Raw genomic sequence first — 11,063 nt, forward strand, 5'->3', positions numbered from 1 at the left:
TCCGAAGCCGCTGCTACTTCCATTGCCTATATCCATCCAGGTGAGAGATTATCAAGTCCCACATCAAATGAAATAAATTTTCTCTTTCTCATTCACCGTTATTAACAGCATACTTGGCCCAGAATATATTAAAGTTTATCCTTTTTCTCTCCACGAATACTACTTAAATATGATAAATAGTAGATTTGATGGAAAGATCTAATTATCATTACAGAAATTTATGTAACTTTTTCCCGAGTTGATTTAAGCCTTGTAAATCCCTTTGAATGCTCAATTTCCTTAATAAAAAATCCAGGCAGAGGTAAATGAATTCTTTAACTTCTTTACACAAAACTTTCCGTTTCCGGTTCAACGACCAATTTTACGGTGGCTTGTTGTCACTGTTGCCGTGTCACACAAACACCACCGGATGCTTGGATGGTTAGAGAGAGTATGTTCTGGAGGCGAAGTTACCTACGTTGTCTTTTAAGCCCTTATCAGGTGTCAGGCATCTAGTTTACTTTCTATCCTTCATGTCAATTTTCAGTGTCAGAAAGACATCTCAGTCACGCAATGGCAACAAATGTAGGTGATTTGAACAATAGAAAGGAATTTAGTTAGCTTTTCCCATTTCTATGGTTTGAAAGATATTTGTTTGCTTCAGTTAGTGGAAGCAGATGTAACAGTTTACATTAATTACGTCTTTTCTGCTTAAACCACAATAATATGTTTTATCTATGTTTTCCTTTGATATCAATATAGAGCAAAGTAAGAGCGCCTTTATTTCCTAAGGCTGTTGACAATTAACATTTGTTATCAAAAACAAACAACTAGCTTTTTTGGGACAATGTGGGGGAAGGGAAAGAAAACAAATGAGGGTCATCCATCCATTCAGTCTTGATCCTCTTATACTCTAGCTCTCACATAACTCAGACTAACTGTTTATTTGGGAGTGAAACAGATAAAAGGAATTCTCTTGCGCATGCCCTTTTTCAACGGGATATAAGGTAACTACAAATTCTTCTCTTACAAAAACTTGTTTCTGGAAGATCCAAGCGCCTCCATTTCCGTCCTACCGGTGTCTTCCAACAACGGTGTCGAGAAAAAGTGAAAATTACCACGTGATGATGAGGACGGGGCGGTATTGCCCTTCACCACTCTTATTTAAAGTGCAAATTCCCTCACTGGAAGGTTTATTTTATGTGGGGGTATGAGCTGTTACGTCACCTTGAGTGGCTAAAAATGAGTCATTTTCGTCGATGCACAAGCTCTAGCTGCTTTTTTTCCCGCGTAACTTCGGAATGTCTCAAGCAGATAGATCTCACCATGGCAGAAGATTCTGGAGAGTAAAAAATGGATTTTTTTTCCTCACTTCACCACACACGAAGCAAACCTGGTGGTCTGGGATTGAAATGATGCCTTAGAAGTGTGCAGTGAGCAGTGAGTGAAGCGCGTACAAGTAACCAATGGAATTTCTGTTCGACTTAGAGATCGTTGGAAAATCAAGGTCTATTCTTGGTCGGTGAGCAGCGAATTTACTGGAAAATGTAGCATATTATAGCGGTAGAGTTAAAAAATAGACGGCAAATACTGCTTTACCAATAGATTAGCCAGTATTTCTGCTTCACAATCCATCCTTACAAACGATCTACGGACTTGACAGATTCGTGTAAGTTACAGGAGGTGATTGCAGCTAAGCTGTTTTGAAAATAAGCGGACTCTCAAGGTTACATGATGTAGCATAATGCAGATTAATTTATTTAATCAACATCTGCTTGTCTAAATACTTGATCACTCACTAATGTGGGTAATGTTTTGCATAATTTTGTAACAATGGATAAACGTCCGTACATTTTTTATAAGGATATGCCTCTGCATCGCCATGGTTACACGTCCTTAGTTCTGAATAACTAAACAACCTACTTACATTGTGTAAGCAGCAAATTTTAGTGTTTTTGTAAAAGGTGTTAGGGGTCTGAAATAATAAATTTGCTACCCGTACGCAGAATAGAATTTTTGAAGACCCCAATGTCCCTAATTTGAAATGAGATTTTTACATGTATGATTCAATGCATCTGCAGAATTCCTCTTGTCACTGCATTTTTTAGGCTCTTCCGGCATAGTCTTTATCCGTTTTAAGCTGTCATCCCATCATATGTTATAGATTTCTACTACTTGGCAAAAAAGCAAAATTGTGACAAGTGGGCATGGTTTGGATGAAGAATGGCTCCTTCGTCCTCAGTTTAGTGAAGCGCCCCAAGAATATTATTCTAGGATGTCATAAGACTTTTTTTGGATGTCAAATCAGGGTTTACTGTTTTAGGGGTATTTATACATTAGTTTCGCATTGATTAATAGCTGCGAATGTTGCTGAACTTCTACGATAAATGCCCTACATATTAATTTGTTAGTAGAGTTTTTATGGTAACTTTTGCGTACCTAACCAAAATTTAATTTTTTAAGCAGGGGTCTGTTTTACGGGACTTCAAAAGATTGTTTTACGTGTATTCCCATTAAAATAACCTGTAGATTTGTCATTTGTTGCAAAAAAAAAAAACAAACTCTAGGTCTCAATTACTTTTCGTTGGAAGATTCATTAAAAAGGGAGTTACTTACTGGTGCTAAATGGAGATCCGAACAGCCGGAATAACTCCCCGGTTAGGTCTAATGTCCGTGACAAAATGTTTATTCATACCCGCATAAATCAAGAAAGTCGTGGAGGCTGCTAAACAAATGGGCGCTACTAAATGCATCAACAGAGGCGAGGCAATAGGCTTCAAAGGCTATCAGAATCCCGCTGACGAGTGATTTGCGATGGTGAAGTGAGTTTGCATTCCATCATTCCTGAAGTGAATAACCATCTCATTAGCTATTCACTGTCCACTCTACACTTCAAAGGCACCTGAGAAAACTGTACGTACTTTGTGCGGCGCACTGCAGGTAGAATTATCTACAACGCCTTAAAGGCATCGGGTCTCTTTGATAACTGACAATTGATCGGCCAATCCTGAGATGCCTGGGGAGTGAGACCGAAGCATGAAGCCTATCTGCGAGTAGCCTTTGCCTCATGGACATTGCCTCGTTTTTCAAGATTAAAAATAAAACTTTCTCTTTGATCCACTGCCTAAATGCCCTTCAGTTCCATCCATATGTATGAGCCAGATGGATGTCGGTAGTAAATATTGCCTGACTATAACACTATCCTAATTTGTAGACTCATATCCACTCCAAAATAAATTATGCAAAAAATAAGTCATGTTTTGTAGCAACTACTTGTCGAAATTTCAGATCGACCGCCTTTCTTCCTCCACTTAACACGTTCGCTACCAGTTGCCAGGGCCTACTCATGACGACAGTTTGATGGGCCATGTTAATCCGAAAAGAGGGAAAAAAGAATAATTTTATCATTTGATTAGTTTAAACTCTATCAAGTAGTGAAGAAACTTATCTTTATTGCTGGTTACATATGTCCGAAAAATTCCCTTCTGATGCTCAAAGCAACACAAATGTGCATTGAGCATGTTTTAACAGCTCGCTTCTATTGGCTGAGGGAGGTTTAATTCATCCCTCCCATTGGTCGCGCCACACGCCCGTGGCAGAAATAACCATCTTCATTAACTCCACTGCTCTTATTACAACCAGTGTCAGTTCTCTTAGTTGAAAAACACTGTATCCCACCACTACGTCACGGCTTCGACCATTGAAAATCCAACGCTAACACTAATACTGCTACTACTATTGTTATTACAGAGGAACTAAAAGATCGTCTTCATCGTGCCTATTCGACACGGCGAGTTCTGCCCAACGTTCAGATCTCTGAGGCTGCTTTAAATCGTGCTCGAAGTCTTCACGTTCCTGCAAAAAAGCGAGTTCCCATGGAGGGTATTCGGTCTTCCTCTCGAGCCACGAACTCGCCATCCCCTTCTGAGATTGCCCAACGAACGCATAGACCGCCTTCAGTTGGCGGACGACCACACAGAAATCTCCAAAAATATCGACAAGCATCCATTGTGGCTTCATCTGTCACCTCCAGCGCTATCTCCAACTCTCCACTTGCTCCTCGTCTATCACCGAATCTCAGTCATAGGGGAGAGACACGGCATCAAGCACGCTCAATGAAAGGGAATGATAAGCCAGAGCAACGAATGAGACGACAGTTGCCTTGCAAAGTCGTGCTTCCCAACAATAGCAATGAGGAAATGGATGAGGGTGAGTCTGTGGCTTCAACATTTGACGACTTTGACTACTTCTGTAGCATCTCCTACTCTCCAAGCAGCAAAGTCGCACCCAATTACACGGCAGAAACAACTCAGACACGACGCCAAAGAATGCGAGGAAGGCGAAGCCATTCCATGCTTCATCCAAATGAAAGTGTGGTCGATTACTCCTCACCTTCAACATCTTTTACGACAGCAAGTAGCGGGAAGGACCATGTTGTTGATAAACGGGTGTTTAGTCGGACCTTGACAACGTACAATCAGGATATAGTGGAGGACATAACCCCTAAACGTATGTCTGGAAATGCGTCAAGAAACAATTCATCGGTCAGTTTGACCCAAGGTAGCCGGGCATCCTATTCCCCAGGACGGCCACCAATTACACCTCAAGCACCACCAAAAATTCCTTCTGGAAGTCGAGAATCACCACTCGGTGCCGCAATTTCTCAGGAGGCATTGGAAGCCGACGATCCAGATTTGGTGGAATTCAAAGTTCAGGTGGTAGGATCACCCTCTGTCGGCAAGTCAACTATTTGCCAGAGACTGGCAAGTCTAAATAGTGAAGATAGTGATGGTGAGTTGTCTTCCTTTCTATCATTCATTCACCTCCCTTCCTTCTCCATTCTCATTATTTTCCGCTTGTCATTTCTCTAAACGCAAAAATGTGAAAATTGATAAGCTGTCATATCGATGCATTTGTGTGTTTAGATATTTCCATCAATTAGTTGTCAGCCATGTCAGAAGTGGTTGTAAAGATTTCCCCTTGAATGTTCATTCATATTTGAGCGGAGTGACATCAATGAAAGCCAGGCAATGAGTTGCCATGACAAAAGAAAGGCGTTTGATCGTCAGAAATACCGATGAGACTTAATTGATAAGTCCTGTATCTTTAAAAGATTTTGTTTGAAGGTCTATTTTCCGGTTGGATGATGCTCGACTGTTTCATATATTCAATGAGCCTTCTATTAGGGATGTGTAAAGTCTAGTCATCCAGAGTGGTTTTGTGGAAGCAACACCACCAGAAGGATCTTTAAAGAAGTGATCAGCCCTAGGAACCTAGAAGTAAATCAATTTTTAGAGTGTATAGGACTCAGAAGCGTGGATGTGAAGCCCCTTTGGTCCCTTTGGTGTTGTAACGAAAGTGCCGAACTCCTTTGCCCTTTTTAGACTTCAACGAGGACGCTTGCGAAGACCTTCAAACATTGTCAGTGAAAGCGACATTAAATGGAAAAGTCTTTAATGTTGGATTTGTAGAAACCGCTATGTATGCAGCAGAAGATGCGATGGTGAGTTGTTATTGTTTTTTTGCCTTCTTTCCTTCACATCTCCGTCTATCTACGATCAGCACTTGGTGCTCTTTCTAGGGTAATAATGGAAAAGCCTAATTTTCAGTTTCTGTGGTTTGCTTTGTTGAGTTGATCCAATCCGTAACCTGATTTGGTCGAACAAAGAAGACTTTCTTTAAAGGATGGGTAAAGCTATGGAAAATTATTAAGTGACAAAAAATGTTGAATATTATGTATTTTTAGTAGCCTTTTCGAAAAACACTAAACATGAATAACTGAATTTGAGGGTTTTATTGATACGCCAAGAGATAGAATCTCTTTGTGGATAGAAAATGTCCTCCCTTTTCGGTCTGCATTTGAGCTATAAACCGATCAAAGCAGAACTTGAAATGGGGATAAAAGAGACCCTCTTGTTGTATACGTGCCTGTTAGAAGCCCCTCCCTTCACCTTCTCCTTCTTTCCTCCACCCCCCTTAACATGATATTTGAAGCGTTCCAAATCAGGAGGACCAGGAGGCGTCATAATCAAGTCCCATTTTTTTAAGAAGCCATGATCTTTGATGGTGCCTTTAAAAAACTGGAAGACAGCACGCTGGGAACACACAATTCTTCAATGAGGTCTTTCTTCCTTCTTATAAAACCAAAAGAAAATTGGGAAGAATATTCTATTTTTCGCTCAGAATGAGTTTAGAAATCCATTTTTTTTCGCATTTTAAGGTCTAGAACCAAACTGTGAATGTCTCTAATTCTTCATCACGCCTGCCCAATCCACTTAGTTGTCAAACACGTGCTCCACTCTGCCTAATGTCCTTTCATTAATTTGACAAAAGAAGGAAGGAGATTTGCATTTTAGATAGCTCGTTTTGCTTTATCGAACGAAAAATTGGTAGAACTTTTGAGTTTATCTAGTTCAAGTTAGTCAATATGTTTTAATAAGTATCAAATCACTATTGTGAAATAAAGGCGTTTTTGTGGTCTGAAGTAATGAAATAAAATCGCAAAAATGTCGTATTTAAAAGTTGTTTGTCTTGTCATTGTTTATGGTCCTCATAGATGTATTTTTCAACATACCTAGCTTGTTATCGGCAATTTTTCGAGTACCTATTTACATTATTTGCTTGGGGAAATCAAGCTGTTGAACAAATGTCTCTGAGTCCGTGATTTCATGCAAGTAGGCCAAAAAGCCTCTTCTTAATTCTATTTCATCGGTGAGGGGAATCTAAGGCTGTCACATGGAGGAACAATTGGGAGAAGGCTTAGAAGAGCGCCATCTGCCAAGCTATAAGCATCTGTTGCAAAGCGATTTCTAAATTCAGGATTTAGGTTATAAATGTCCCTAACAAAAACAAGCATTCCTTCACCGAGCATTTGATCTTGATGGAAGGAGTTGCATGAAGCAACTTGTTGTTTTTCAAAGTAAAAGATGTGTTAATAAATTGCTACTGTTCTGCGTTTCCACTGAGCTTGAATGCGAGAAAGTCTGCGACTTCCCCAGTAAGCCAAATGGCTTGCTTGAATGTGAAGATACCCTTGATTTCCTATCTGTCAATTAAACCTATCGTTTTTTTGTTTTTGCTTTGCGGTATTTGACCTTAAAAAGTGTTCCTTTAAACAAGTACTATTAAATCCTTTGTCCCACAGGGAAACATTAAATCTTGCTGTACTTTAAATTTGTAATTTGATGTGAAAACTCACTGAATCGCAAAATAGTTTTAGTTATATTTTAAAGCAATATCATCTCCATATTATACAGTTTTTGCTAGGGTAAAAATTTGAAGTTTGTAATACTTCGTTGTTAAAATAGACAGTAAAATTTTATTTCCGCACCTTTGAGGCGAAATCTTTTTGATGTTTCATAAATAAAATTGCCATCTCGAAAAGCAACTCATGCTTACTTCGAAACAGTCAGTGAGTGAGAGATGGTTAAAAAGACTTTCCCGCAACTTTTCGTTTGACACTTTTTTGCTTTTCACGATTCTGTTTAGTAATTCTGCCTTCGTTTTTCGAAGTCGTAAATACAACTGACTGAATGACCTGAACTCTCTGCATCTGTCACTTCCGAGTGGATATTTTTGAGTGTTTTGTAGCTTCCCAACACTTTCCTGAAGACGAAGGAAGACTTACTACTTGGGAAGAATATCTTCGACATACAGAAGGTATTTGTGCTACTGGCATAGCCCGAAGGCCAGCCCAACCGGCGTGGTACAATGGCCTAGTCAAAAGTGGTTCTTCACCAAAACCGGGAGTTAAACAACTATTGCATTACAGTTGCTACCGACTTGTTAAATACTCCTTTAGGGAAAAGATGGATTCGTTTGCACTGCACCCTTCCCGCCTCTGGCATTCGCACTATGGCGGAAGCATAAAGGCGAGAGGAAGAGGTTGACTAAAATTGGCTCTAAAATTGCACACAGCTACACCAATCTTGTTTCACATGTGCAAGAAAATTGTGCTTTTGCTTTTTTAGTGGAATCACTTTAACTTCCAAAGTTGGAAAAGTTAGCTACTTAAAAAATCACTAATTTTCTGCTCTGCTCGACAGAACATCGAGATTCAGGAGTGCGTGGACGCTTTCGTGGTGGTCTATGCAATTGACGACGACTCCACCTTCGAATTTGCTAGACGAGTTCTTCTAGTCCTGAGAGAAAGTGTACGGGAAAATTCTCTACCACCCGCTGGCTTTATTCTGGTCGGAAATAAGTCCGATCTTGTTCGTGGACGTGAAGTACCCACAGATGGTCTGTAACTCCGGGGTTTTACCATATCTGATTATTTTATTGCCATATATTGCTGCCACCCTGACAAGTGTGTCTCATCAGCATTGGATAAATGACAACAAATAATCTTCCGCATCAATTCTGTCCATTCGGGCTTTGGTACATTCTCCACGATTTGAGAATTTGTGTAAAGTCCATGGGATTTTAACAGCCCAGAGTAGATGCCTCTTCCATATTGATATTCAAATTAGGTTATGATTTTCTTCCCAAAGGCTAAAGTTAAGCAAATGTGTCTAACCTTAGAAGCATCAATAAGTTAGGTGGAAAGGGTGAGTGACTGCAGCGCTTCCGTCAATTCCATGAAAGCCAGATCTAGAAAGGCTGACTAGATCTTCGATATACTACTGGAGTTATTAGGTAGGGTAATGTGCTCTCCACAATCCGCGTCTGTTTTTTAAGTTGGTAGGACTGCATCTTCGCGGAAAGGTACTATCACAGGAAATTATTAAGCTGAACCAGCATTTTCTAGACATTTTGCCCATTAAAATCTTTTTTCACTGCCGCTTAAAGGCGCCAGTAGATAAATAAGGACCTAATCTGCGCATATCTGGAAAATTTACCATATAAATTATTAAATGCATTTTAGCTTTTTGCTTAAGTGTGTCTGTAGGCCAATCAGGAGGAAAGGAGGTGTTATCGGAGTTCACTGCACTAAGCACTGAACTCCTTACCAGAGAGGTAATAGAGACCGACACTAACTCTTAGAACATGGAAAGGTGGATTTTTGAGACCATTCCTTTTCTATTTACGGGCGTCTGCTAATCCAGGCAGTTACTGAGCCCTCCTGCTTAAAGTGGGTGAATGAAGTGTTACCTGATTGGGTGTGTAGATGTAGCAATTTGAATGACATCAATGTGTTGATTCAGAGCAGATTTTTGATACGCGTTTATTAAAGAAATGTCTAAACTTCTTCCAATTTTAGAAGGAAATCAATTTGCAGCATCTCAAAAGGCTGAATTTATTGAAGTTTCCGCTGTGTTGGATCACAAAATACTTGAACTCCTTTTCACAATCATCACCCACCTTCGAGGGTTGGAAGAGGCTAAAGCACAACGACCCAAACGACCACCGACCAATGAACTCTGGGGCACAAGTAGAAAGATCGCTGTCAAGATGGCTGCCAGTGGAGGTAGCGGCTCTAGTGGTGATGGTGGCGGTGGAGGAGGAGGTGGTGCAGGCAGTGGTAGTGGACTGGGAGGAGGAGGCGGCGGTGGAGGTGACACTTTTTCCCGAATCAGTAAAAAACCTGCCAAAAACGAGATTGTCAAATTCTTCAAGAGACACTTCTCCAAGTCCGCTATGGAAGACCCCATGTGTGGCAGAGAGATGGGTGATGGTACTTAGGTAAGCGATTTTTTGGCAAAAAAATAACGAAAATATCTTTGTTCCCGTTTTTTTAAGCCAAATTTTACTCTTTCATATTTGTGATTCAGGTAAAGGTAAAATAGTCAAGTGTAACTCCACCCTTAAATAAGAAAGAAATCTGTTGTAGTTCAAATTCTGATATTACTTTTGAAAAAAATTATACCTTAAAACCACTTGACTTGGATTTGTGTGGTGATTTTGAACTGTGATATCAAGGGGTAGTTAATAAATCCCAATTAATTTCACATTTTAAAGGGTTATTAATTCCAATCTTCCATCTCATTAGAATCTCTGCATACTTTTATTTAGTGCTTGACGGACTGATTTCCATAAAATTCCAAATTTGATAACGGTAGTGTCTGATCAGTTAGGTGTTTAAGACAAATCGGGACTATTGTGTAGTAAGTAGTATGTGTCCAATTACTTGACTGACGCGTGTATCATGGACGGATGATGGGGTACAGTGGTTGGATGTGCATGCGACAGTGTGTGATAATAAAGGGGGCTCCTTAAGGGAGAAGAAGATCCTCCAGGCCTGTCTACGAAAGACCTCAGGCGCAGTTTCCGTAATGATGAAACATCCAAATAAGGGAATGAAGGGAACTCTCCGAGGCAGGTTATATGTCTGTACCTCAATTACGAATCCTCCTGGGGTAGTTTCTCGGAAGTATTCTGTAGACACTTTAAAATATTTGCCGTATTCTTGACGCCTGAGTGATGCCGAATTGTATAAGCAGTATTTACTCCTCACCTTTTATAGATCACAAATTCCCTTTTGGCTTTAAGCCTTACTTCATCTACAGCCTCACTAAAAGGTTAATAAAACATACCGTTTTTGAAAAGAAAAGAAAGAAAATCTATTATTTTTTGGAGCTTTTTATTGTTTTAGAAGACGCCACCTGATTCTCAGCGATAGTTGCCAAAAAGGGGCGCAATAAGTCACCCAGATATTCTCATATTCACCTATTTTAAAAGGGACCTAAAGCTTCTCTGTCACATGACCCAATCACTACTTTCTCCTCTTCCTCTCATTTTCCTATCAATGCATTTGTTGTAAATAAATGTTTCACTTTTTATCATCAATTTTCTTCAAGCTCCTCTGCTTCCCCGTCTCCAACCGCCTCCACACAAAATGCGATGATGGTGGTGTTGGTGTAATCGTAGAGCATCGGAAGACAGAGCTCTCTAGCTATTCACAAATAACCTGAATATTCGGTTACGGCAAAATGACATTTTAACAATTTATTCAGCCATTAGATTTATTCACTCCTCGTGGTTACCATTTCCGCTTTTGACGGCATATCCCTCCGGCCACGTCCGCGGCCTGGAGGTCCTTCTGTACGCTAGTAATAAATTTTCCTGCTTTATGTAAGTCTTATTACTCCCTTGGGGGAGGATTGGAAGAGTCGCTATAATCTTCTTGACTAATTGCTAATCTT

General features: G+C 40.0%; 1 protein-coding gene across 1 annotated transcript; it reads left to right on the top strand. All coding sequences in view use genetic code 11, as the record gives it.

Annotated features, from left to right (window-relative positions):
• Positions 1-1,812: 1,812 nt before the first annotated feature.
• Positions 1,813-9,603, top strand: EGR_04379 (GTP-binding protein REM; the record flags this gene model as incomplete). Its single annotated transcript, XM_024493628.1, has 5 exons — positions 1,813-1,864; positions 3,730-4,770; positions 5,364-5,482; positions 8,040-8,220; positions 9,182-9,603. The coding sequence occupies 5 exons, from the start codon at positions 1,813-1,815 to the stop codon at positions 9,601-9,603; spliced, it is 1,815 nt and encodes a 604-aa protein (XP_024351949.1).
• Between the last annotated feature and the right edge of the window lie 1,460 nt (positions 9,604-11,063).

Source organism: Echinococcus granulosus, assembly GCF_000524195.1.
Source record: "Echinococcus granulosus chromosome Unknown EG_S00027, whole genome shotgun sequence".
Taxonomy (NCBI): domain Eukaryota; kingdom Metazoa; phylum Platyhelminthes; class Cestoda; order Cyclophyllidea; family Taeniidae; genus Echinococcus; species Echinococcus granulosus.